The sequence below is a fragment of the Copadichromis virginalis genome, linkage group LG20, assembly GCF_057382275.1.
Source record: "Copadichromis virginalis isolate Kocher_CV1m ecotype Utaka linkage group LG20, C_Virginalis_male_GT1.1, whole genome shotgun sequence".
In the NCBI taxonomy this organism is placed as follows: domain Eukaryota; kingdom Metazoa; phylum Chordata; class Actinopteri; order Cichliformes; family Cichlidae; genus Copadichromis; species Copadichromis virginalis.
The window spans coordinates 233,252-261,173 of NC_140637.1; the positions used below are offsets into that span (position 1 = coordinate 233,252).

The 27,922-nt window shown below is 41.5% G+C and overlaps 4 protein-coding genes across 4 annotated transcripts in view; 2 read left to right on the forward strand and 2 right to left on the reverse strand.

Annotated features, from left to right (window-relative positions):
* Positions 1-33: 33 nt before the first annotated feature.
* Positions 34-13,907, reverse strand: LOC146683869 (sodium- and chloride-dependent creatine transporter 1). The gene is made up of 14 exons (XM_085444706.1): positions 13,628-13,907; positions 12,029-12,325; positions 8,700-8,831; positions 8,281-8,617; positions 7,899-8,031; positions 6,622-6,756; positions 6,403-6,506; positions 3,456-3,580; positions 3,234-3,346; positions 2,299-2,439; positions 1,749-1,851; positions 1,560-1,660; positions 1,311-1,481; positions 34-1,089 (listed from the first exon to the last, which is right to left on the reverse strand). The coding sequence occupies exons 1-14, from the start codon at positions 13,656-13,658 to the stop codon at positions 961-963; spliced, it is 2,052 nt and encodes a 683-aa protein (XP_085300832.1). The 5' UTR covers positions 13,659-13,907; the 3' UTR covers positions 34-960.
* A 1,303-nt stretch (positions 13,908-15,210) lies between these two features.
* Positions 15,211-27,618, reverse strand: LOC146683870 (transmembrane prolyl 4-hydroxylase-like). The gene is made up of 9 exons (XM_085444713.1): positions 27,242-27,618; positions 26,893-26,974; positions 23,073-23,269; positions 22,829-22,919; positions 21,741-21,903; positions 21,442-21,627; positions 21,048-21,138; positions 20,771-20,894; positions 15,211-16,256 (listed from the first exon to the last, which is right to left on the reverse strand). Exons 1-9 carry the CDS (start codon positions 27,608-27,610, stop codon positions 16,048-16,050), a joined length of 1,512 nt encoding a protein of 503 aa, XP_085300839.1. The 5' UTR covers positions 27,611-27,618; the 3' UTR covers positions 15,211-16,047.
* On the forward strand, positions 24,773-26,569 carry LOC146683871 (secreted frizzled-related protein 5). The gene is made up of 4 exons (XM_085444714.1): positions 24,773-25,299; positions 25,799-25,974; positions 26,057-26,143; positions 26,250-26,569. Exons 1-4 carry the CDS (start codon positions 24,773-24,775, stop codon positions 26,567-26,569), a joined length of 1,110 nt encoding a protein of 369 aa, XP_085300840.1.
* LOC146683872 (cyclin-dependent kinase 17-like) overlaps positions 27,477-27,922 on the forward strand; it is a 49,272-nt gene continuing 48,826 nt past the window's right edge. Inside the window, exon 1 of the mRNA XM_085444707.1 lies at positions 27,477-27,540. The gene's annotated coding sequence lies outside the window, so the exon portion shown is untranslated. The remainder of the gene's footprint in view (positions 27,541-27,922) is intronic.

Here is a 27,922-nt window from a genome sequence, read left to right on the forward strand (position 1 = left end):
AATGTAAATAAAGACCCATAAAAACACATTACATCCATCTTTATCTGGCCATTTATTGCATCTCATCAGGCGTCACAGCAATTCTCTGTCATCCCAGCCTCCTGCTCTTTAAACAGCTCACCCAGAGGTTTCTCTCCTTCTCTTCACATGGAAATAATAATAATCATCCCCTCCAAATATTAACACTGATTCACAGACCGTACAACACACTGGATACTTAAGTTAGTTTATAATACATAGCTGGAATTGGTGGTGCATTGCTTGTCATGATAATTTTAGTTTTTAACTAATGGAAGTTGTTTTTTTGTACAGTTAATTCACAGAGAACAGTTGGCAGGAAACAATGGCTGAAGGCAATGTTACATATAAATGGAAAATACCATCGCCACAGACCGTGACCCACGGTCTAACGCAACACCCGTTCACACAGACACGCACACACGCACGGGACATGGGTTATAAACACAAGGGCACAGGCATACGTGCATCTACACACATAAGCATTCAGACCGTGGCATTATCAGCAGCAGATATGAGGTCTTTAATTTTAAAACAACTCATCAGACTCTTTTAAGTTTATGCTCATTGAAGATGGCATGACTGCTTGGGTTGAGTGAGGCTGTTAAAACGTGGACAGGAAGGCGTGGAAAGGGAAGATATTGCAAACTACAAACTACATCACACAGACAAAGCAATACAGGACAGAACAGCACAAACGCAGGAGTGGGACAGAAAGAGAGGGGCAAGCCAGCGAGGTAGAGTCAGAAAACAGAGCAGAGGGTATATCAGCATGTGATGAATACATGGTTGTTTTTCTCCAATCTAATCTTTGGTCCATTGTCCAGGTCTTTCTTACAGTTTTAAAGTGGAAGGGTGTGTAATTAATCTGTAAGTTTGTTCGCGTATGTACGTGTCTGCTGCTGTCAAAGATGACCCTTTTGTTCTGTGGAGCTCAACTCATCAGATGACACTCTCAAAGAGCAGCGTCCCCTTGGTTCCTGCAGGGGGCAGCAGTTTGGCCTCACTCTCAGGGGCCAGGTACTCCAAGTGATGTCTGCCCCAAACTGGTGTGGTTAGGTGCTGCCAGCGCTACAGAGTAAAAACACAATGAGATGGTTTTTTTGGGACGGGACGGACAATTTAGTTTTCTGCAATAAGTCCTCTTTAATGATTAATGAGGAAATCAGTTGAACAAATAACTCATAGATGAGTGATGGCAACATCCAAGGAGACGCATTCCTACTGATCAAAAGTAAACAGAAACAGGAGAATGCAAGTGAACAGACATGCCAGCACCCATGAACACTGACCTCCCGCAAAGATCCTTTGCAGCGCAGTAGTTTGTAGAGAACAGTGACAGGGATACAGAGCATGGAGGATAGGGCCAGCGCCCAGCCAAGTGCTTCACCCCAGATGGGGTATGTGTACACTGTGTTGTAGGTCAGGGGCTTGTAGTTAACCACATGGAACAGGAACACTCCCTATATGAATGCCAAGATATTACTAGTTTTCCACTTGCAGATACAGTTTACTTAAAAAAAAAATGAAGTAGCACGTACCACACAGACAAAAGGTGTGATGTAGGACCAACACCACTTCATATAGGGTAGGGGCTGATAGCCGATCATACGAGCCACATCGTCCATGAAACGGTCTGCGCCTGACAGGGTAATGTAAGGATGTTGTGAGAATGCCCTGGACAGTGCAGTTTGTATAATTTGTGCTGTGTTTGTGCAGCGCTGTCTCACCATACACCCATGCAACCACCACACACTCCCAGAAGGCCTGCCACAACAATGTGATGCCACTGGCAGAGTAGTAGTCAAACAGCTGGAAGACATACATCCCTCCCTGATAGAAACGGTGAGAGCAGAAGACCATCAGAACCATCCTTTTAATAATTCATAACCCATTTCAGACATGCAGTTCCTTCCGTTAATCTTTCCACAAATCTAAAGTGAAAGCTATGTCTGAATGACAGAATGCATTCACTCTAACAAATTTAGGAGCACAGCAGTGGTACAAGGCTAAAAGGGCCAATATGTGAGCAGTTGGTTTCTAAGAGTGGTTTACAGTTCCAATTACAAGTTCCAACAAGCACATTTTATTATTAGTAAAAGGAGGTTATGATGCAAATGTTGAGAAGCTCCATAAAGGACACTTATCTTTACTACAAGACTGGTAAGAAATTAAATCTACCTAATTAGAATAATTAGTAATCTACAAATAGCTAACTAGAAAAATACCTAATTCTGAAGAATACAACTAAATGACATTTAGTCAAAAATTTGACTTTACCTCAGTAACCATGGACATGTCAATGAGGAAGCAGATGATGCAGCAGATGGCAGCTACTACCTCTCGCCGAAGCGAGCCCAGGGCAGATTTTGGGGGCAGCATGTCCATGATTCCCGTTATCAAACCCTCAACCCCGACAAACTGGAAATGAAAAAGAGGGAACGTAGAGGAACAAAAGTGAATGAGAATTCTTCGACTCTGTGTGTGTTAGTATTTTTGTCTGATATCACAGACACATTAAATATCACACAAAAATATCCATAAAGGTGCAGAAATGAGCTAGTTCTTGTTTCCAGTACAGAGGTGGACGCTGTGTCATCCCACCAACTACGCTATAAACTCCTCTTTCAGACAATCGTTGTACATCAGATGCAGTGAAGTGACACTTAAAAGTTTGCAAGTGAGCATTTTATCATGAGCCGTCTCCCTGTTAAAGAATGCTTATGCGTATCTCTTCGAAACATATTACAGCAACCATAAAGAGTGGAGCAGATAACAGCTGCGAAGCTATTTTTACATTATTTAACAGAGATGGCAGGATATTCATAGGCTATGCCAGTTAAAAAAAAAAAGAAGGGAAAGAAAAGGGAGAGAATTGAAAATGAGAGTAAATGAATGGAGAGCAGACAGACGCTCTCTGTGTGAATCACACAGAAGCTCATTGACAAATCCCTGGGCTGTAAAACAATGGATGTAGGCAGTGGCTCAAACAGACACACAACAAACAGGCAGCTGAGAAATGCAATCCTAAAACTGGTATTTCAGGCTGTTTCTGTCTCTCTTTGGTGAATGAAAGAATGATAGAAAAAGAGAAGGAATTAGATTGACACCAAAAAATAAAAGCACGTAAGATTCAAGTAAAATTAGTATATATCTTGTGTAAGATGAGTTCTTTCTCCAAAATTATGATATAAAGGAAAGTCAGTCATTAGTACCTGACTGTCCAGCCCCAGTATGAGTAACATGAAGAAGAAAAGTGCTGCCCAGAGCGGTGCCAGAGGCATCAGAGTCACAGCCTTGGGATAGGCTATAAAGGCCAGGCCTGGACCTGCACATTAAGAAACAGAGCCATCACTGTGGACATGTGGCTCTCACTGGTGATGCTTATTACTTAATACAAATTGCACAGCGTTTCAGGGGGGAAGGTGTATTCATACCACTCTCGGCTACTTTACTGATGTCCACTCCTTGTTCTGTAGCCATGAAACCCAGCACAGAGAATACCACAAAGCCGGCAAAGAAACTGGTTCCACTGTTGATGAGAGCGAGCACAAATGCATCCCTACACAGAAATACAGAGAAGAAGAAAAAAAACAAGGCAACTATCACATAAAATAAATGAAATGAGATAGAAGGATGCATTATATTGTGCTGTAACATAAGGCCTGTGTCAGAGACTCAAGACACTGGCATAGAGAGTAGAGATGGGCCGGGAAGCTAAACTGGGGATCAATAGCAATTTCTCTAAAAGCAGATGTTGTCTTTGCAGTTGTCAGGTGGAGAATAGAGAGCAAAGAAGCCTGTCTCAAGGTCACGGATGATACAGAATGAAAGGAAAATATCCGATATCTATGATGCAGTGATGTTAGGAGATTCGAATGAGTATTACGTCAACAATGTCTCTGTTATCTGCCTACACGGTGAGCAGGATTCCTTTGTTTATTCTGACAAGTCTAACCAAGAATGCTGACTGATATGAAGAATGTACAAACAGCAGTTGCATTGTGATGATTATTATAACACTGTTACGCAAATGCTTTCAACAGCAATTCAGTCCATTCAGTCAGCACTATCTGTACGAATCTGAGGCAGCGCACAAAAGCATGTGTGTGGATGTAAACAATCAAAACAAGTCAGAATGACAGTTTGTTTTAAGAAAGCAGTCCGTAATAAGGCCCTACCTGTTCAAACAACTTAAAGTTATAATAATAATGTACACTTTTATTGATCCCCGTGGGGAAATTCTTCTCTGCATTTAACCCATTCACTCAGTGGGCAGCCACCAGTGCAGCGCCCGGGGAGCAGCGTGTGGGCATGGTGCCTTGCTCAAGGGTACCTCAGGGTAGCCGTTCAGGGGATTCGAACCCCTGGCCTTCCGATCACGGGGCAACCGCTTTACCTACTGAGCTATCCCTGCCCGCTCTTTATGGAGCCGCTCTTTGAGGCTGTAACTGTCATCACACACCAGGAAACATGGCTGTTAAATGCTGAATTTAAAAAGTTATACTCAACATAACAGAGCTGCTACCATCTATCTAAAACCACGCCTAACTTTACTTTTGTTTTTTAGCTTACTATTTATGTGTAAACACTGTGTAAGTATATTCAGAGGATCCAATCACTCACTCTAATAAACTACTTATTTTTTATAAAATACTAGAACTGTTCATCTTTTGGTTATTAAAAAGTGATGTTAACTTTATCTACAATAAATGTCTAAAACTTTATTTACATTTCCTAATATTCCACAACTTATAGATGGACTTTCAAAAAAACTGTATTTTGTCTGTCATTTATATCTGTTATTTCTTTATTTTATATGAATTTTTCCCTTGAAGACTTCACTCTGTGTCCGTTTTTGAAATTCCTGTGTTGGCTAGCGAGGCAAAAAAAATACATACCTGTATCTATACCTGTAGCACGCTTGTAAATGATTAAACTTTTGAAAAAAGCTCAATAAGTGGTTTATCAAGCTCAATCCAGAACAGGTTATCGCCACAGGCTAAAAATAAAATAATTGCCAGCATCACTACAGGGGCAAATTTCACTGGCCGGTTCTCACCCCCTTGCATGTGTGAGGTTTTTGCCCTCGTAGCCAAAAGGTTGGTTGGACCAGGACTTTGGTGCAAAACAGTGTGCTGTTTCTTTGCAACTTAGGCACCAGAAACTGCTCGATAAAACTGCATTTTCCTGTCATAGCTTGAAGAGATATGTCAAATGATCATAAATATTAAATGATATATATGGAAATATCCAGTTATTCTTGCTTGCATCACTACTTGGCTGTTTTTGTGCACAGCTAGCATTCTTAGGCTGTGTTTATATGAATCAGCAGAGGAATTATTGCATTATGGCCAGGAATATGTTTTGCGAGGTCACAAGGACTGTGACCTTTGACTGCTATATTCTAAACAATTCACACCTGAGTCAGTAAAAGATTCTCTTATGGCAGTGTGTGCACTTTGGGGCATATAAGTGGTGAACCAACAGGTGGAGATGCTGATAGTTTGATCCCTAAACAGATCATTAATCAAGCTATGTTTGCTTTACTTTTAAAGCAAGAAATCTGTAACCCAGATGCAAAATATACTACATGCTGAACTCTAAGAATAGCTTATAGAAATCTTGCCATCTATTTCTGGGCCTACTTTAATGTGTGTAAGAAACAGGGCTGAAAAGCTCTCATGTGAACTCATTTTTCAACTTGTGGTCAAGAGAGGAAAAAAATGTGGCCCATACTGTTAAGTGCCCTCTAAATAAGTACGTGCTTGAGATTTACAAAAATAAAATCCTTGTTACTACTGTGTAGCCAAATACCTCAAAAGGCTCTTAATAGGTTTACGTATCTGTCTCTTCTGGCTAAACATATGCAAGCTTACAAACCAATGAAAACTTTCATTGAAGCCATGTGAGAGTTTTCATTGAGTGCATACTTGATATTCTACATTTGTTGGAAATGCATAAAGGGGTGTTTGCTTGAAGATAAAATAGATCTCTTATATATTTACGACTATTTATGACTGTGAATCTTCGATCAGACTTCTAATGCACAGTGTTTTAGTCTAATAGTCATAGTGGTGTTCAGAGAAAAGATCAGATCTTACAATAAAGCATTCAAAGTGCAAGTGAGGGAATGTTTCAGATCTTTTTGGGTCTTCATGTGATCATTAGCAAGGTCAGACTGAGGTTGCGCTTCTCCCTGTCATTGGGTGTATAGTGAAAGAAAGCCTATTTGTAGTGGAAATACATTTTTTTTTGGTTTATTTTAGTACTGAAGTCCACAGTCACATGAAGCAGAATGCAGATTCAGGCTATGACTTTGTGCTGATTTTGGCCCCCTTTCAGTGACAGTAGCGTCTGATTCTATGTTGTGTATAAACTCACTGGTAACAGTTGTTATGGAAGCGATTGTAGCTACCCAGCGCAGTCAGGGCACCTAGTCCGATGGCATAGGAGAAAAAAATCTGAGTGCCGGCATCTATCCACACCTATTATAGAAAAGACACGTGTGAGTAATTTCCCCCCAAATTTGTTTTGACTTACATTTCTTAGATGTCATTTGAACAGTTCTTATCCAAAGCAAAGCTTATGCAAAAGTTAAACCTGTGCTTCTCCCAGTTTGGACCAGTCTGGTTTCAGGTAATAAACAATGCCATCCAATGCTCCAGGCAGAGTGACCCCATGGGCAAGAAGAACAACCAGAACCAGGTAAGGGAAGAGAGCTGTGAAGTACACAACCTGCAGAGAGATAAAAACAAGACCTGTTAAGCACACCTCTAAATACTTTTAGGAACATTTCTGGGACATACTTGGGGTGGGGAGGTCAAGTTTGAAGACTGTGCAGTAACTTGCATTGAGTGAAAGGAGAAAACTAAACAGTTGGGCCCCTCATATTAAATGAACAGGTTAGCTGGAAATGCTTAATGCTTATCAACATGGTTCATCAGCTTATCTAGCTGGGCCTAAGCATGTTTTTATCACTTTGATTAAACAATTACCTGCTTTGCAAATACTCGTGTCATAAGTAGAAGCCCATTAGGTCCTTCCTGTAGTAGATGTGTAATGAGGCCTGTCATATTACTTTGGAGAAAAGGTAGCCTGTAAATGGAAAGCCAGATATTTTGTAAACCTCCTGCAATAGCAGGGGGTTTTGGCAGTCCTTTTCAGAATGCAGTCTTTGTCACATTATACAGAGAAAGTCACAGCTTGCTACCTTGCTACCTTATAGAAAAATCAAGTCCAAGCTTCAGTATGGTGAGAGCAAAGCAGTGAGAAAGCACATATTTGCCTTGATCTAGGGGAGAACATGGACAGAAAAGCCCCTTTCCAGCTTTCAAACATGGTGGAAAGTTACTAATCGGCTTATAGCTGGCTGGCTCAGTGGCTTTCATTATTTTTCCCCTCTTTCTATGAGCTTTGGCTACTCTGGAGACACAAGTATGCAAACACACACATCTCAATATGCTACAGCATAAGGAGATTCAAAAGAATGAGGAATGGGCTTTTTTTTTTACAAAACGGAAGGCTGAGCAGTCTGTATGCGGAGTGTTACATAATAAAGATTTAGGGATTGCAGCCCGAGTGAAAAGATATACAGAATATGACTAACTTTTAAAAGAACAAGAGTATGCATATATTTAGAGTAATTTGTGTTTCAGTCTAGACACTGATCCCCACATTACACTAAAGCTGATTTGGGGTCAAAGGGCAAAAATGCTGCAATTATTTAAATCTTTCCATGAAGCCGTTCAAACATTAGACTGCACTCCATGATCCCTGACAACCTTTTATGTGCAGCATACTAACGGATATAAATATTAATCTGCACTCAGCCCTGTAACATTATGTATTTTGTATTGCACAGGCAGAAAATACTTTACCTTGCCAGTAGATTTAACTCCTTTCCACATACAGAAGTAAACAATGATCCAGGTGGCTATAAGACACAGCACCATCTCATAGCTTATATCACCGGGCTCGTGCAGCCCTCCAGACAGACGAAGCACTTTACGTCTAGAAGAAAGAACAAAAGATGTGAAAAACATTGTTTCCAAACACAACAAAGACATTTAAAGCTATGAGGTAAATAATGTTCAAATATAAAGTGCACAGCTGGATTTCAATTGAAACTATATTTCCTTATACATCCTGCAAATGGCATATAAATGCCAGCAAAACTTAAAATAAGATGCATTTTGCAACTGGTAAAAAAAAATGTACTTAAAAACTGCAGAAAGCCTGCTTAATCAAGGGATGACATACTCCCAAAACTCAATGACAGGAGAACGCAGGCCCTCAGCATCCATGCAGCTGCCATTGAGGAGGAGCTGGGCTGAGGAGAGGTTCAGCGGAGATGCGGAGGAGAAGAGGCTGGAGTTGGTGGCGGCAGACGATGGTAGAGCAGGCTGGGCAGTACTGCGGTTGTGGCAGGTGCGTCGAAAGTCCTGTGTACAGTTGGGGGTGTTCCAGGGGTGTCCGCAGGTGGCCCAGGGCAGTGGGTTAGTGAAAGAGTGAAAGAGAAAGTAGAGGCCCCACACCAGGATCATGATATAGTAGGTGTTACAGAAGAACACGATCACCATTGAGGCCAAGCCCAGACCTAATGAAGGAGGAGAGGTGAGCTCTAAATCAAAAAATGGTGGCTAGATTTATAGCTTTTCAGATAAATGTGTTGCACGTACCTTTAAAGAGGGGTGCGATGTTCCAGGCAGAGACCCCTCCCTGCTTCATGAACTGTCCCAGGGCAATCTCCAGGAAGAAAACTGGGATGCCCCCGATGAACACAATCAACAAGTAAGGGATCAGGAAAACCCCTGCAACACACGGCACTCATATTCATCACGGACAGGTAGAAACAGTGTTCAATACTGTACTATTGTAATATTAATATTGTTTAATAAACACAATGAATGCCTCATGTGCTAAATTAAACAACTATGAGAAACTTTGGAGAAATACATTACTTAATTTTTTCATGTTTAAAAATGTAAATAGACCAAGGACTGACTTTGAAAAAGAAAATTAGCAAAGCCGCACTCCCACAGACGTTATGCTAGGAAGCATATTTAGAGACAATTAAATGCTATTCATTAATATCTTCAAATCTTCAACTAATTATATCATTAACATTAAATTCAACTAATTCATATTATAATTTATTCTAATTTCAACTGCAGAATTAACAAATTCAGGCTCTTTGAATATGTGTGACAATGAAACAGGCAGAAAACGTGACATGAAAGTCATGTTTAATGTCTTTAAGAATGTGCACACACACCAACAAGGCTCATCATAATTAAACGTTCAGCTCAAGAAGAAACGGTTAAAAGGAGGAAGAAGCAACACAGAACACGGGGGGGGAGTCAGGGAGGAGGACAGACAAGCCCACAGATAAAAGCTGCGCTGAAAGTCAGTGTGGGAGACAATGTCTCCCGCGTGCAGAGGCAACTGCACTAGTTTGTCCTTGAACTCAAAAACTGCAAGGTGAGGAGACAGAAAAATGGGAATGTGAGACGACAGTGGACTCAGATGGGAATTATTAGTCCTGATAGAGACATCTAGGACTTGTTTTGTTTTGATCGGCAGCAGCTGGCTCAGAGCAAGTGTTTTCTATAAATAACTTCATTTTGAATTCTCACACTGTAGCCTACTCTGATGAGGAAGAAGAAAACATAGCAAAAAGGTGCAAAAAAGGCAGCACAAGGAATTTACTTCCCTGTATCTACCTGCAATGATTTGGGTGGAATAGTAATAAACATAACTCGGTTATGCCACCACAGCGTGCAGATGGGAGTGGAGTCACATGACCAGCTATGACGCAGAGCAGAAAGAGGCCAAGAAGAAAGGAGGGAAAGATGGACAGATTACCGGAGAGGCTGGCAGAAAAATTGGGACATCAACGTGTCAGAGGTTCAACAAATAACAAAAATGACACACAAAGGCATTGACCTGGTTCGCTGTGCAAATGCTTTACAATTTCTCTCTCATCCGCTTCATTTTTCTTTATGTGATTCTCTGAGAGGAGAGGGCTGTAGCCATATAAGGAAACATTCGTGAGCGAGAGTCTAAGAGAGAAAGGGGTGGGAGACTGAGAGAGATGCAGAAAGAGGAAAAGAGAGAGAAGGGGAGAAAGATGCGATAGGACGACTGAATGGAATGAGTGGAGAAAATTCTTGTGCTGACATACCCAAACAAATTGGCCAAATCATCACGCAACTGCATCCTTAATAGGCTTAAGTAAATCCTCTCTAATCATAGCTAAACCGGACACATCAGGCCTAACAGCTGGGTTACAAATAAATTGATGAGATTGTCTGGGCAATAATTTTGTGTATTCACCTGTTATTGTCTCCAGAGGAGCGTGTCCTTGTTTCACCAACAAGCAGTGCTCACTTAAAGCCTCAGCTCTTATCGGATACTTTTTGTTGAGTTACAAGGTGTACCCTGGGTTGGTCAAAGGTGGAAAGTGAAGTACTGTAGCGGATGTTACTGCGCTGACGCGGAGGGAAAGGACGGGGCGCAGTCACAGGACGGTTATTGTGTGACATATCCATATGCCTCCTTATCAGCAGGCGGGTGGGAAAGAGCACCTTTGTTTGTCTCATGAGCGCTGGGCAGGAACACAGGGGGGTGGACTGTGTGAGGCAGGCTATTGTTATATGATACCAGAAGGTGGGTATCAGAGCCACTCGTCACAAGACACATAGATGGGAGACAAAAAGGGCTGGACTAAGACACACAGTCTCTCATTTAGTTTTACTTCAACTAAACACCTCATAATAAAATGAAAAGTGGGTAGGGCAGAGATAAGAGAGATAAGGAAAAAGTCTAGGCCAAAAGCTGCAGTCAGGTCAGGTAACGAGGGAACAAAGTTGGCACAGATGAAAGGAGGACTTGGAACAGCTCAAATAACATCATATGCCAACATAAGGAAGAGGAAGATCGTAGTGCAGCTTGGCCTAAGTCTGCCTATGAAGCAACAGGCAGCTATAATAAATATGGCGATATCACATGATGGGGCATGGCTTTTGAGCTACGTGTTCACAGCCACGCAGGCCCTGCTTTGTCTAACTTTATCTCATCGCATTGACTTTCACGGTTGTCCTTCTGCCTATCTGAGTTTATTTTCACTGCTGAATGATCGCTCAGTTAGAGGATCATACTTTAAAGGATCACTGAGAAACTTTGTTTTTTCCCCAGAATCTCTTTTTTAAATAGACGTTTCATTTTGATACCAAGCTAATTGTAACTCGTAATCTTTTTTGCATTAAATAATATTTTATAAATAGATACACAGATGGATAAATACTTTATTCATATCACCATGGAAATTGTTGAATTTCTTGTTGCTGAATATTGTATTCATAGTATTTTAATAATTATAAAGAGGTCAGTAAGGACTTAGTCCCATGGTGGTTTCGTGGCTAAATGGTGGACTTTCACCAGCATTGTGACCCTCAGGGCTGATAGCTGAGCCACCTTTTCTTTGCTATACAAGGGCAATTATCATGGTATAATTTTGGTATAATCTTTGCAGATGGCACCAGTAGTGTGAAGTGAAGGAGCTCCTAAATTGGTTATTTTAAATGATGCATCCATGAAGAATGCATTAAAAGAAAAGAGCTTCAATGTATTCAAACTGGACCCTAACTTTCTCTTATGGAAGCTTTTTTCTTAGTGGTAGCTTTTTTTCCTTAGCTTTTAATACCAGTCATTTATCTATTTTATGCTATGGCTGGAACCTATCCCACCAGACAACAGTTGGAGGATAAAGGGTGCCAGTCCAACAGAGACATCTACTACCAATTTAGAATCGCTAATTAGCCAAACATGCGTGTCTCTCATCTGTGCTAGGAAGATAATGCATACGGAAAGCCAACCAGCAGGTTTGCACCTGTAACCTTCTTGCCCTCTGCAGCAGTGTTAAACACAGAGCCACCATGCTGCTGCTCAGTCATACACACTTAACGTTTTACTCAGAGTACATTTACACAGTGCTCTGGGAGCTCACCTCCTCCATTTTTGTAGCACAGGTAAGGGAACCGCCACACGTTGCCCAAGCCAACAGCAAAACCCACACAGGACATGATGAAGTCCATTTGTCTGGTCCAGGTTTCTCTCTCCGCTGCTGGTACTGTTACAGACCCATTTCCAGCCGCAGTATCGTCCTGGGTCTGCGTTGGGCCACCCCCTCCGCCGTCATCGCACCCTGAGCCCACCCCAGGCACAGGCACCAGAGGGCGAGCTGATGCGCTGCCCTCCTCCTCAGACAGTATCCCTGCGTCCAGCTGGGGAACACTGATTTCACCTGGACAGAAGAACAGGGTTGATTCAAAAACAAGCACAAAGATATGGAAATGACTAAATGGCATTAATATAACAACAGCATAAAATATTACAACACATCATCTGGCAAGTATACAGTTTCAGATCTTTACATCACACGTCAGCACTGGGGACAGACAAGCTCTGGTCTCTTAGGCCACACTCGTGCTGAATAGAGAGAAAGAGAGGCTGCACGCTTTCCATTCATTAAAATAGTCAATGCAAGCTTGGCCAGTTATTACGTACTTTCCCCCCCAGCGGTAACAGGAGTGTAATACATCTTAATATACACATACATGAGATTTGTTTTTGCAAACTGCCCACATTCAGTTGCAGTTATACTGTCATCACTGCACCCTCCCCCGATGTTCATTCTCTCTGTCTCACAGACAGACTGATTAGCGTGCTGCGGTACAACACGGCATAAAGCCGCCTCAAGGTACAGCTCAAGCTCCCCTGCTACTTACAAAGCTTTTCTTCTTTCTCATGCGCCACTCAAACACAAATGCAACGTGGCTCTTAGTGTCTTTCCACAATATTAGAGTGAGCCGCTCTTTGCTGGATTCAAAGGCAGCTGAATCCAGATCAGAGCAGTTTTGAGGGGGTGTGTGAGCAGAGGATGAGAAAAGAGTGGGGAAGGTAAGGGATGTGAGCATATACAGAGCAACCTCTCTTTTAAGGTTGCTCTGTGGTTGAAGAATCATCTGTGTGAGGAACAGCTTCCAGTCAAGAAAAAATCTGCCCTTAAATAAAATGGCCATGCCTCAAGGACATAATGCAGAGACAGCTGAAGTTTTTAAAATGCTTGGCCAAGAAGGCACCTGGCGGGCAACACAGGTATACACTGTCTGTCTTCACCACAGATCTAAGTATTTTGCATCATATCCTTGAGGCACATTAAATTCATAAGCTGAACGCTGAATGACTATACCCTGACATGAGGGTCTTCTGTATTCACCACCAGTGAACATCTCTAAGGCTACACTGGCTTAGAGATGTAGCCTTAGAGACTCAAATACCCTTAAATGACTGGCTTCTGGTCCCATGTTTATTTATATTTCCTCTCTGTACAAGCATGATGCAGTAAAATAATAGATTTGAAGCAGGTTAAGCGCAGCTGGTGTGTGGAAGCTTTTATCGTCATCCAATAATGTTAAAACTGTGGCAGAAGCAGGGATGCTTTAATTCACCTACTTGTGTTTATGTTTTTAGCTAGTGGCTGACTCATATGGTACCCTACCTAAGAAGTCATTTTTAAGCAGTGGAGGTCGTACGTCATACTCACCTTGGCTGTTCTCTTCCAACTCAGGTGACATACTGCTGAGTGGCGGCACAAAAAATGTATATATATATATATATATATATAGATAGATATATGTATGTGTGTATATATATATATATATATATTTATATTTTTTAAAAGCGCAAGCTGGCTGTTTTTATTTAGCCAGAGGCAGCTGAAGTTTTTAAATGCCTGGCCAAAGAAGGCACCCGGCGGGCTCAGAGAGGCAGACAGGGAGATGCAACCACACTGTTCAGTGCTCCAGTTGTCTCTTTTTTTCCTTTTTTTTTTTTCTTTTTTGATCTTCTGAGTTTGTTATTTCTCCTTCTTGAAAAAAAATCTCAGTTTTTTTTTTTTTTCAATTGCTTCACGTTGGAACCCCTCAGCTCAGCCAAGAGATGGAAAATTTCACAAAGCGCCGCGGTCAGTTCAGCCGTTGACAGGAGGAGATTCAAAAGCAGTCCACGAAGCACTTGAAGGTAAGCCTGAAGAATCTCATGGATAAGAGCTAAATGAAAATTATACTGCGCCTTAGGGTAATGATTTTTGTGTTTAAATCGCCCAGTTACAAGTCCATTATCCCGAACGGTATGCCGCAATTCGACGGACGAAGAATGTGACCTGCTCCGCGGTCCGTTAGCTGTGACCGACGCTTCCCCCGCCTCCTCCCGCCGTCAGCTGACGTGATTGGCTGAGGAGAGCCCAGTGCGGTGTGCACAGCATCAGCAGCACAGCATTACTACGGCATGTCAGCCCGGCAGCGTGAGCCTGTGAGTCCTGAGTCAGGGCAACAGAACCCATATCCGTAGATGCGTCTTCACAAGCATTTGGAGATCCGCCACGACGGTGTAGAAAAACAAACAAACAAACGTAAAAATGTTTTAGGTGGTTCCGAGATCCAGCCGAGCTGTGCGTGTTTACAGCACGCCAGTCAAAACGCTAGAATTCTCAGGTGTGTGCACACTCAGAGGTAGCCTACGCATTTAGATTTCTCTAGAAATTCAGTTTTATGTAATCGCCTGCAGATTGTCGTTCACTGTCACTGTCAGAGGTATTTCTGCGTAGTTACGGATCTGCTTACCAAGATACAAATCTCAATACACCCCAAAGATAAATATAGATTCAGAGATTTGTTTTTAATTTATTTTTCACATTTAGAAATATGAGCTTTAATTCATGCGAGCAAAATTTTTAATGCATGACAACTTTGAATGAAGACTGAAGATTGCTGCCGTTTTAATAAGAGGCTTGTTGGTTTTCAGGTTAGTTTCGATTGGAGTTTTCTGAGACACGTACAGCACCTGTCTGCCTACAATGTGAAACCTCCATCACCCAACGTCAGTAACGCATATGCGCTGACGTCATCAGCTGGTCATCCAAAGGGACTATTGCCGACAAGTTCCCCGTGTATATCACAACTACCTCATATTCAAGTCACAGACATAACTGTACATGTTGTTGGCGACATCTAGTGGCGATTCTTTATATAACATGATGTGAGCAGTTACACAACACCACTAATATTTTTGTACCACTGTTTTGTATACTGTATTTAATGACATATCAAATACAATAAAACACAGATCCACCGCAACATCAAACTTTTATAAATATGCATTCATTTAACTTAAATCACCAGACGGTGACAATAAATAACACTGAAATAAATAGTCTCAGACAATTAAACACGCTTTGAGTTGTGAGAATAAAAACACACAAGTTGAAATACTAGAAAATCTAATTTAAATTACTCCTGAAGGACTGGCCTTGTACAGCCAGTGTGACAAGTGATCATTCTATACAGTATACAAGATTCCTGCAATCACCTTATTAAATCATGACGAAAGCTCATTTTCACTGTAAGGAAAACTGATGAACAAAATAGACATACAAGAGTTCACAGGAATTTCCCTCGGTAACACATTCACTTATGTATACTGTGATGAATATGGCTTGTAACAAAAGGCTTGAATTCCATAACAATAAATGACATAGACCTGCAAGAGGAGGAGCAGCGTAGTAAGCCTAAAAGGAAGGGAGGTAAGCAGACTTCTCTCTTAATAAACATAACTGCATCTTTTCCTGTTCACACATGGACCCCATATATAATCTATTACTCTACATTTGTAAGGCTTGATTTTCATAAAGAATGGCATTGCCTCTGTTACATTTATTTGTACTTGTTAACTGTGCTATATAAATATGCCTCCATAACTGCAAATTAAGCTCCCTAGTAAAATTCACTAAACATGCAAGACAGAGATATGTGGTGCTGTTTTGTGCAATTTTTAATCTGACTACAACATCTGGCAATGTTAAAATAAACAAACAAAAAAAACATCTGTCAGAACTCACTGGCTGCAATGACGCAAAACTGACCTAATTTTAAAATTAGAATGACTTTTCTCAATAAAAACAGCCAGCTATAGATCCTGGTGGAGGTCGCTGTGTGAGAGAGACTGATAATCCATGCCTGATTTAGCTTGATGCCTTTGAGCAACTACTCTCTGGTAGCGGGCTTGTTGCTGGTAATCTGGGTTCACATTTATCCAGCTGTTGGCCACCCACTTCACTCCACGTCTGACCGGACAGTCGCCGTGAAGGGAATACTCATCTAACTCACCCATCCAACCTGTGGAAGCCAGGAGAGAAGCAGCATTTAAGAAGAAAAAAAAGTTTTAGCAGTTACTGGAGTCTTGAAAAATACCAACAACAAGTGTGACAAACATTTAGACGTACAACTGAATGATTTACAGATTTGATGTTTGCTGCACTGTGCTGACCATTTACCACAAGTTAAATATAATCAGGTTAAAAATAAAGTACACCCCCTTTCAATTCTAAGGTTTCACATATCAAGGCATTAAAAAGTCATTAAATGAAGTAAATACAACTTCAGGTGAAGAATGACACATTACACCGTGTCAGTATTTATTTGTTATTTTTAATAAATGTTAAGCCAAAATGAGATGCAGTGCACTTACTACTTCTATAGGAATTAAGATGATAAGTAGCAGCAGCAGCCCATTGCTGCTGAACAAATTCAGTTGATTAACCATTCATCAGCGAGTGTGAGAAACTCTATAAAAGCAGACGTTTTGGCAGTTTGCTGGTCTGGAGAATTCAGCTGTGTGTTAACAAAATGCCAAAGAAGAAAGACATCAGCAATGACAGGAAGACTTATGAAGCCATTTCCAAGACAATTTAAAGTCCATCGTTCTGCAGTTAAAAAAATATTATTCACAAGTGGAAAACATTTGGAACGGATATCAAAGCAATTTCACCCTTAGGTCAGACTCCACAGTAATTAGAAAAACCGCAAAAATCCCCATGAACTACATCTCAGACTCTACAGACCTCAGCTACCATGTAAAATGCTAATGTTCATGACAGTACAATTAGAAAAAGATTGAATAAGTGTGGCTTGTTTGGAAGTGTTTCTTAAGAGAGATCCTCTATGTTATACAGTGGGGCAAAAAAGTATTTAGTCAGCCACCGATTGTGCAAGTTCCCCCACTTAAAATGATGACAGAGGTCAGTAATTTGCACCAGAGGTACACTTCAACTGTGAGAGACAGAATGTGAAAAAAAAAAAATCCATGAATCCACATGGTAGGATTTGTAAAGAATTTATTCGTAAATTAGGGTGGAAAATAATAATAATAATAATAATAATAATAATAATAATGGATTGGATTTATATAGCGCTTTTCAAGGCACCCAAAGCGCTTTACAATGCCACTATTCATTCACTCTCACATTCACACACTGGTGGAGACAAGCTACGGTTGTAGCCACAGCTGCCCTGGGGCAGACTGACAGAAGCGAGGCTGCCATATCGCGCCATCGGCCCCTCTGGCAACACCAGTAGGCGGTAGGGTAAATTGTCTTGCCCAAGGACACAACGACCAGGACAGAGAGCCCAGGGATCGAACCGGCGACCTTCCGGTTACAGATACGCTTCCCAACCCCCTGAGCCACGGTCGCCCCTAAATAAGTATTTGGTCACCTCAAACAAGGAAAATCTCTGGCTCTCACAGACCTGTAACGTCTTCTGTAAGAAGCTTTTCTGTCCCCCACTCGTTACCTGTATGAATGGCACCTGTTTGAACTCATCATCTGTATAAAAGACACCTGTCCACAGCCTCAAACAGTCAGACTCCAAACTCCGCCATGGCCAAGACCAAAGAGCTCTCGAAGGACACCAGGAAAAGTATTGTAGACCTGCACCAGACTGGGAAGAGTGAATCTACAATAGGCAAGCAGCTTGGTGTGAAGAAATCAACTGTGGGAGCAATCATCAGAAAATGGAAGACATACAAGACCACTGATAATCTCCCTCGATCTGGGGCTCCACGCAAGATCTCATCCCGTGGGGTCAAAATGATGATGAGAACGGTGAGCAAAGATCCCAGAACCACACGGGGGGACCTGGTGAATGACCTGCAGAGAGCTGGGACCAAAGTAACAAAGGTCACCATCAGTAACACACTACAACGGCAGGGAATCAAATCCCGCAGTGCCAGACGTGTTCCGCTGCTGAAGCCAGTGCATGTCCAGGCCCGTCTGAAGTTTGCCAGAGAGCACATGGATGATACAGCAGAGGATTGGGAGAATGTCATGTGGTCAGATGAAACCAAAGTAGAACTTTTTGGTATAAACTCAACTCGTCGTGTTTGGAGGAAGAAGAATACTGAGTTGCATCCCAAGAACACCATACCTACTGTGAAGCATGGGGGTGGAAACATCATGCTATGGGGCTGTTTTTCTGCCAAGGGGACAGGACGACTGATTTGCATACTACCCTGCCCCAATTTTTCTATATAAGGAAACACATTTCCCTCCAGGTGACGCAGAGAAAGTGGAAACGATGATATGGCAGGAGAGAAGCCTGCATTTGTAGAGTAAAAATAAGGAGAAAGTCATTCTATAATAGTGTCTGAAGTTCAAGGAGGAAACCAGAAAAGGAACAGGTTTCTGAAGTATTTCCACAGGAGTGACAATTGTTCAAATAAATAGATGAATAGCAACACTCAGGCTGAAATAACAGGAGTGCTGATTATGATTTGCCCCGAGACAGACACCGTGGTTCAAGTAAAAAAACAAAAACAAACAAACTTTGGGATCAAAAGTGATATGAACAAGACGACACGAAAAAAGAAAAACTAGTGGAGGCCAAGGTCCATATAGCCTAATCTACTGTCTACACGTTAGAAACTCAATGCAATAAAAAAGAAAGAAAAAGAATCCAGATTCCATAACAATTTTGAGTATTCTGATTACTTACGGTAGTTTTAACACCGTAAATATTAACTGAAAAGCAACAATTTTTATCATTATTTTTAGTAGTAGCATTCAGTTCAAAGATTTTTTTAATTGGCAAGGCAGCCAGGATGTGATTTGTTCATACACATGGCCAGAAGGACTTCTAAATTTGTTCCTAAAGAACAAATTCAGGTACGAAACTATTGATCAATTACAGATTTTTCTGTTTGTTCATAAGCACTGATAGTAAATTAGGGCCAATGATCCCAACACCGCAGCAAATCAACAACAGAATGGTTGAAAAAGAAATAAGTAAAGGTGCTGCTATGGCCCAGTTAAAGAACAGACCTCAACCTGACTGAGATGTTGTGGCAGAAACTCAAGAGGGCTGTGCATGAATGGATAACTGCAAACCTCAAATAAATGAAGCAAAGCTGTAAAGATGCACGAGCCAAAATATCTTCCATAGAGACATATGAAGTCACAGACTCGTACAGAAAACACTGACCTCAAGTGACTGCTTCTAAAGATGGTTATACAAGCCATTTAATCATGGGGTATATGTTTTTCATACACTGACTCTGCTGTTTGGCTTAGTGCTTTTAAAAAATAATGACTGTGTAAAATGTCGTGTGATCATGTTCATCTGAGGTTGCAGTTACCTGACTGAAGATTGTGGACTGATATGGAAAACCTTAGAATTGAAAGAGGACACATTTTCCTTTTACCAGTGTGGAGATACAGAAATTCTTTTATTGCTGCCATATAATCTGCATCATTATAACTGCATTAATAACATTTTTTACAGCATTAGTTCACCTAATAATATTTCTCACAGTCTTGATACTGCATTACAGTTGTTTATTGAAGATGTCCATTTGAGGATCCTTCCGTTATGTTAACCTTTATTAAAAGTACGGTTAGAAGTATTTTATACACATTGCCTATCTGTGCCTATTTTGAGTTGATGTTCAGTTCATTAAGGGTTTTAAGCTTCACTGGCGTGACTGTCCAGGTGATCCATGCTGAGGGAAACTAGAACATAGAAGGATAACTGCAATGCATGCTTACAGTACATATAATACATATAATCTAGGAATAGGCCTGAGCAGAGGCCCAAATGTTTCCAGCTTCTTGTTGCAAACCTGTTGCATTTTATTCTACTTGGTAACAGATGAGCAGAGTCAAGAATTAGCCTCAGAGACCCTGAGGGCTTAAGATTATTACCTTGTATGGAAGGTGTTATCAAAATGAGAAGTTCTATGTCTGTTTATAGCTATTAAAGATGTACAGAGATGTACGATTAACTGTGACTAAGGTCTGGAACCTATTTTAATCTGTCATTGACGGCATGGGGGGGCGTGTACCCCACTGCTTTATAAGTGTCCACAACACGTATTTTGGTCAGAAGACATATGTTGATGTTTTCTCCTGGCTGTTAATAAACTCAACGTTTGATTGCACTTTTCTGGGGCCTCTGTGGTTTGTGACACTGCTCTACATTGATCGATTTCGCGACACCAGGACTTTTTTTTAATCATACAATATGTTGTTAAGTTATCGAGATGTTTTCATTGCTGAACCCCTGCTTTTAAACCTAGTTATTTGTGTCATGGATGTGGCGAGCTCTGAGGTTACATGAATACTAATGTCACACTGAATGATTTGTGATCCTGTTCTTCAAATGATTCAGTAGTAAATGAGCTTTTGTGCTTTACAAAGAATTTTCCTGCCACTCATTCAGATGTACAGAGATTATTTTGTCACAATTCAATAAGACTGAAATAAAACTATTAAATAGCAGACAGACAAAATTAGCATACTGGACTGCTTACTGGCTTTGTGTGTGCAATAAATATAGCTAAAATCTTCTATTCTTACCTCTACCATCAGAGAGATGGTTGTACCACAGGAGAACTGTCCCAGCAGTAGGTTTAATTCTCAGATTCCCTCTGCTACACGTCTCCTGGGTGTCTGTTAAATCAACTCCATCCTGGACAAGTGCCTAGGACATGAGAAAAAAAACTGTAAACAGCTTTTGTCTAATAAGTCTAGTAAGTGTCAGATTTCTTTCCATGGCTCATCATCTCTCTGAATTATCATATGTAGGTTTTAAACACAGTGGAAAAAGTAAGGTACAATATGAAGGGACACTCACCTGCTCCTCATAGGTGCGATTGTCTGCCACAGGAAAGGTGGATTCACCACCTTCTTCTACAGAGGTGAGGTAGAATAAAACTGTAAGATACCTGGAATAAAATAAGAAAGGAAGCAATAAATGGAGATGCAAAAAATGGGGCAAAAAAAGGGGTTTCCTCCCTATGAAAGGGGACATTGTTCTGTTACACAAATACAATTAAAGTGTCTGACAACAACCTGTTAACTCATTCACTGCCATTGACGTCTATAGCCGTCAATTGCAGTGAATGAGTCAATGGGTTTAACTCATTCACTGCCAATGGCTGGCAGTGAATGAGTTAATAAAAGTGAATTTTAAAAGTACTTTCTAAAAAAAAAAAGTTACATTATATTACAACAGAAGAGATGCATACCGGCAAGGGACCTCGGTGAGAGCAGATGTGTTTCCTGCCAATCGTGTATGCGCACAAGTTGTCTCTGAGTTGGAAGGGCTGCTGTCATAGTGTGAATTACTAAAGTCTCCATGTTCATAGCGAATGACCTGCAGTGGTTCGCTCAATTCAACTAATGCAGAGAGCAGACGTGTCAGACTGGTTACTCTGTGTAAAAGTAAAAGAAAAATTAAAAAAACAATAACACATCGTAAGACTTCAGATACAGGAGTGTGAATGAATAACGCCACAATAAAGCGCGCGTGTGTGTGGATAGTGACCTGTTCCTGAGTGTGCGCAGCACACGGTGAGATCCTGGGCCTTGGAAAAGCCAGGTATGCTTGCTCCTTTGTTTGAACTGACTATGAAGCTTCCCACTTTTCTCTTGTCCTGGATGCTGGGATACATCATAAACATGCCTAAAATCCCCCAATGTCAGCATCCCTGCCAGACATACACATAAGTAAGAAGAAACCAGTCTTTCAGTTAAGCAGTGTCATGATTTCAGTTTCAGTATGATTTATGTTTGAATTCTACTAGAGGAAACGGTAAACTATAACAGCCTCCATTCTTTCTTTTCTTCAATTCCTTTTGCCTCTATCTGTAAAAATATGCTTTTACTCTCAGCAAAAATGATTGTCTGGTCCCCATCAGTTCCCCTGGGAGACAGTGTCCCAGCCACAACAATAGCTCCAGGGTGCCAGAGGAGAGATGGCCAGGGAAGGGGGGTGGGTTGGTAAACCAAAAAGTGTGGAGGAGGGAGATGGGGGGATACAGGGTATCCGGGGGAAAATTAAGAAAAGGGGTTGGAGAATAATTGGTTTTTAATGAGATGGGACGAGGCACATCCGGACTGGGACGTGTAGAACGCCTGGCACAATGCTATCAGGTCAAAAGGGTGTCACTCTTCTTCCTGCCTTGCCACTCACAGACTCGCACGCAATCACAGCCACCAGTGAGCAGTTAACTCCATTCTTACCAGTACACAGCCACTGCAGAAGCACTCACACACAACTGAAGGAGACTAGCCTAGTATTTACACACTTGAATTTGACCTGCATTTATTTACTGAGTATGTGACAAGTTTGCTGAAAGCAGGTGGAGACCAATTGCGACTAGCTAAAAAAAAAGAATAGCATGTTTTGACATTAAGTATTTTAGGGACACAGGTTTCGAAAAGCCCAATCAGAATTGAAAATTTTTTTTTTCAAATAACAAAGGTACAACATGGTGGAATAAACAGGAATCGATTAGGTTATAAACAGTATCTTCCAAATTAATTTTAGTTACATCTTCATCCAATTATGCTTTTCTAAATAGAGTCACTCAGGACAGAAGAGATGCATGTTTGAACTACATGAGCACGGACCTGTTGGGCAGGATTCCAGACCGGTCAGTATCTGCCGTAGATTGTCGGGACTCAACCAAGTTCCATCTTGAGAATGTGAATGACTCACAATCTAGAGGAAAGACCAGAGTGTTTTTCTGATCTCAGCAGAAAGCAAAACATGTTCTGACAGTTCATCTAATTTTACATTACATAGAAAATGACTTTTTCTGGAAATCAATTTTCCTCCTGCAACTGCAGATGCATAATGTTTCTCTCTCATCACCTCCTGCTTCTGAAGCAGCCCATCTTGGTTCAGGTCCAATAGGCTGAAGACCTCTTCTGTGCTGAGTGAAAGCAGGGGCTGGTTTGACTCCTCTTGTTCCTGGCTGGATGCTGTTGCCTGGCTGTCCATTAAGCCCTTGAGCTGAGCCAGCTGCACCACCACACGGCACTCCTCCTCAGACAGGAAGCCAGGGATCTCTGACAGGAACATAAAGACAGTAGTAGCAGATGTTATGATCCATTGGAGCCTTTGGCACATGTGACTCCATACTGCATGAAATACCAATTTATTTCACATTATCTAATACACAAAGCCATGTGACTGTCCATTACAAACTTTATGGGAAATCTAAAATTTCCCAGCTTACAGAATGAGAATAATGTAAGCTTCTCCCCAGTCCTCACTTCCATATAGACAATTAGAATAAATCATACATATTCCTCTTTTTTAAGTTCATTTTTTATATTATTTTACACCTTTTATTTTGACTCTTTGAATCTTATGTCTCTAATGATGTGTGAGTTCATTCTACATTAGGGTGATGCCAACTTTAACAACAAACTGCCTTACAGTATTTAAAATGGATGTTTTTCAACAACAAAAGGAGGTTCCTACTTCTCCTCTTTGGCTCCTAAATATTTCTTTCAGCAAGTCTACCTGTGTTTTCCCCCAAAATATGTTACACCGACAAAAAACTAAGTATTCTTAAATTAGATACAATATAAAGGCAAACATTACAAACGTGATTTCCTATAATTCATCCATGCCTTCAGTCATTTTCCATCCTAATAAAAGGCTTCCGGCAGGTCTGGCGCTTGTACAGTAGGGGCCTTGTTTGTCACCCGTGCCTTTTACACTGCACCCTTGGTTAACCCCCAGTCCAGTCAAGCCTCATTAATTGTGACAACTGATATGAATGAAGGGGGACTGAGCCTTCCTCTTCTCCCTCCCACCGCTGTCTCTCTTTCTCCCCCGGAAAGGAAGTGACCTGCTTGTCTGAACAGGAATCAGGCCACGGCTGCACAGCAGGACAACGCCAATTTTATTTGCATCCTGCGCAAATGTTTAAACAAAATGCAAAAGCATGCACTTTACTATCTGCACATGGGTCTCAGATGTTCTCTCGTTTCAGAATAATATCTGATGAACTTCTCTTGAACATTTCTTTGTGGAAAGTTACCCCCTCCTGTGGGCAGTAACAATCTCTTTACTACGGTATTAAGAACAATATCGGTTTCTAATGAGAAAGAAGTATTTATAATTTAAAAAAAAGATGCATAAATAATGCATAAACAAAGACAACAGAGGGAAACAAGGTAGTTAAGTGTGGGTTGACCGAAAATGTGGGTTGGAAAGAAGTGACGAGTTTCACTACTATCAGGGTCTGCATCTGCCTTAATGTATGCAAATGCCAAATGATTAACCTGGCTCTACAATACACATTTATATCTGCTGATCCATGTAAGTGCATCCATGTTTCTCTTTTAATATGCACTCTTCTCCTTTTCCTAATTCTCTACACCACCCCTTACCCCCTTCCTGTGCAGATCTGCTCACCACCCACTATAAATACACCTATTTGGCCATCCTCTCCATCACTTTCACACAGCGATCATCGATTACTCAAAAGAGACACTTGAGGATTTCTTCTACTTTTTGCCTTCTGAGCAGAAGAGCTCTGTCCTCATTAAATATCCAGAATGTCCTCCCATTCATCCTCCCTGCTATTCATCCTTCTGCTTGCTGGGCCTATTAATCTGTTAGCGGTGAGTCCCGGGAGAGTAAGTACAGGGATGGAGGAACAAGTGAGGACAGAGGGTAAGGTTGGATCTGGGGTAAAGAACAAGGGACACAGGGCAAGTATTGTGGACAACAGTGAAACTGGATTTGGAGATACCAGTGTTTCTAAACCAAGAGTTTTTCCAGGAGGGGATAGCGAAGTTCTAGGAGAGCCTGGTATTAGTAACTTCAAGTCCACACTTTCTATCAGCGAAGACGAACTATGGGAACCCAGCAGCTCCTCTCGCTGTGTCTCTATCCCATCAGGCATGGCCCTGTGCCAAAATATTGGCTATAACACCATGAGGATGCCCAACCTGCTGGGCCACGAGACTCCTGCTGAGGCTGTGCAGCAGAGCGCCAGCTGGTTGCCACTCCTTGCCAGAGAGTGCCACCCTGATGCCCGCATCTTCCTCTGCTCTCTCTTTGCTCCCATCTGTCTTGACAGGTAAGTTGTTATGTATCTTTTGTACTAGAATTTTTTTCATATTAATCTGACTTTTTATAGGAACCGTTATATCCCATGTTTTTGTTTAGAAATGGAGTGGATAGTGTAATACTGGAGGAGTCATAATTGCTGAAAGCACAAGATAACCACAAGTAGCTACAGACTTATTAACAGAAAAAAAATTCCAAAATGCTAGGTTAATGAAAATGTTGTTTAGGAGCACAGTCATCAAGGGATAACGCTTTTGACAACTATGCAAACTGTGCAGCAGTCTCAGCGGGAAAGCCCTGATTTCACAGAGAATCCAGGCCACCAGAAAAACCCTAAATCTCCTCTTTATCACATTAGCAGTCTGTGTGCAGTCTAGGTGTGAGGAACAAAAAAACAAGGACCAAATCTCTTTTAATCAAGTGTTGTGTTGTCCAGCACTGTGGTATTGATTTCAACCCATCATCTACTAATTGCTGCCCATCTTCCCTCTCCATCTCTTCTTCATCAGATTTATCTCACCCTGCAGAAGCTTGTGTGAATCCGTACAGGACAGCTGTGCACCGATCATGAGTTGCTATGGCTACCCATGGCCCGAAATTCTGCGGTGCGACCAGTATCCCGCGGACCATCTCATGTGTATCTCGTCCATCACTAACACCACCGCTGACACAGCAGGCCGTAGAGGTGAGAAACTGGCTACGCAGACACACCTGCTGACGCTGACTTTACTCAACAAGTGATTCAATTAGTGGTTTAACTATTTCAGCACCACAGGCGAGCTGTCGGGACTGTGAGCTGGAAGAGGCCTCCTCATCAAATGATTTACTTGAGACTTTTTGTAGGAGTGATTTTGGTGAGTTTCAATAAATATTTTTTGATTTTATAATTATCACACACATGTAAGGTTTGATAAACAGTAAATGTGACTAAGGACTTGTGCTTATCTGCCATCTTCCCAGTCGTGAAACTACGACTGACAAGGCTCAAATACAGCCCAGTCAGTCTATCTCTGTTCTCACTGGCTAGTAAACTGGACGTCCTGAAGCAGGGACCCTTGCTAGGTGGTCAGCTGCGCTCGCGCATCGAGCTGTGGCTGGAAAGAGATGCCACCTGCGTGAGGAACATGACACGCCAACACCCACGAGGCGGCACCTTTCTTGTGACAGGAACAGTGCACGGGGAGCGCCTGGTGGTCAACAAAGCTTTCACCTGGCAGAAACAAGACAAGAACCTGACGGCAGCTGCACGCAAGTGGAAACAATATCGATGCAGAAACTAGGATTATATGTTTAGGTAGAAAAAGTCGAACTGAAACAAGCACTAAACAGCTGTGGTTAGGGGATAATGTTTAATCATAAGCCTGTAAATAAACCTTTTCTTGTTTCATTTGTTGTTTTGTTGGGCTTTTTTCCAAATCATATCCAAACTATTGGTTGAGGAAAAGTTACCAGACAGTAAGATGGTCACAACTACAGTGCTCAATCAATATCAGCACCGTGCCAGTCAGGCAGAGTAGTTCAAAGAAATAAAAGATGTTAAATAGAAAATTTACAGAGTTTTTTTTAAGTTTCTTTATACCTGGTCTTTATTTGCAAGGCTTACCAAACAGCAATGGTTTCAGACTAAGCGTCTTCATTTCATGTGTTTTGTCTGGGACAAGAGACACCCTCTGAACATGTCCAACCTGCAGACGCACAAAACACATAATCAGAATCAGCTTTATTGGCCAAGTATACAATGGCTAACACATACAATGGTTTTTGCTATAGCACTTCCATGTCACACCAATTACTTTACATGTTTAAATACTTCAGGTTGGTCAAATGTAGTTGAAACTGTTTTAACTAGAAAGAAATGCTGACTTAACTTTACAGGAAGTAATGTATATGGGAGCAATAACCTTTGAGTCGAAATGTCAAACTATCATACCGATACAGTCCCCGTTTCTTACCCGTATTCCCTCAATGCGAGGGAGACTGAAGCTTTGACTGTAATCCTCCACATGCAGCTCTCTGGAGGACGGGGCAGGATGGGGTAGACTCTTCCCATTATCGCTGTCAGCAGCTGAGGACCCTCCGTCTCCACTCACAAGATCCCCAGGCCCGTTGTTGTAGTGCACGTAGAGCAGCAGGGCGATAACATTTAGGATGTAAACATGAAAGAAGACCATGACCACGACGAAATAAGCCCGAGAGCAGACATTAGTCCTCTGGATGTGTAGACGAGTGGAGCGAAACGGGGAATTGAAAGGTAAAGATGAAGGTTCGTCATTGTCGTCAAATTCGTTCTGCTCTTTTAGATATTCCTGAGCGGCTTCCATGTTGTTATTATAATTATTATTGCACCAACTGAAAGCTGGATATAAATATGGATAACTATTGGGTAAAGTTATAGCAAAAGTCAAAAGGTTTGGTTTGTCAGATGGCTCGACGTTAGTAAACCTCAACTAGCTAGCTACCTATGTAGCAAACTCGGCGGAAAACCTCTGACCGTTTCGAGAAAAATAAACCTTGTCGTCTCTGCCGCTTTCAGTCAAAGAAGTCAGACAGCTTCGCGCAAAAAAGCAGGTATGCCCACAGCCGTGTACTTTGTTTAATATATAATTCATCATTAACTGACGTAAACCTAATCC

What these genes read in the sequence shown, in the direction of transcription:
- LOC146683869 (XM_085444706.1), bottom strand. Translation starts at nt 13,658, where the DNA reads ATGTCACCTGAGTTGGAAGAGAACAGCCAAG. An exon ending in CCAAACTGGGAGAAGCACAG is followed by an intron (nt 6,507 to 6,621) that starts GTTTAACTTTTG and finishes TTTCTATAATAG; the next exon opens with GTGTGGATAGATGCCGGCAC. An exon ending in TACTGGGGCTGGACAGTCAG is followed by an intron (nt 2,440 to 3,233) that starts GTACTAATGACT and finishes TTTCATTTCCAG; the next exon opens with TTTGTCGGGGTTGAGGGTTT.
- LOC146683871 (XM_085444714.1), top strand. Translation starts at nt 24,773, where the DNA reads ATGTCCTCCCATTCATCCTCCCTGCTATTCATCCTTCTGCTTGCTGGG. An exon ending in GCTCCCATCTGTCTTGACAG is followed by an intron (nt 25,300 to 25,798) that starts GTAAGTTGTTAT and finishes CTTCTTCATCAG; the next exon opens with ATTTATCTCACCCTGCAGAA. An exon ending in TTTTTGTAGGAGTGATTTTG is followed by an intron (nt 26,144 to 26,249) that starts GTGAGTTTCAAT and finishes CCATCTTCCCAG; the next exon opens with TCGTGAAACTACGACTGACA.
- LOC146683870 (XM_085444713.1), bottom strand. Translation starts at nt 27,610, where the DNA reads ATGGAAGCCGCTCAGGAATATCTAAAAGAGCAGAACGAATTTGACGAC. An exon ending in CTGCGCACACTCAGGAACAG is followed by an intron (nt 21,628 to 21,740) that starts GTCACTATCCAC and finishes ACTTTTACACAG; the next exon opens with AGTAACCAGTCTGACACGTC. An exon ending in CCATCTCTCTGATGGTAGAG is followed by an intron (nt 16,257 to 20,770) that starts GTAAGAATAGAA and finishes TGGCTTCCACAG; the next exon opens with GTTGGATGGGTGAGTTAGAT.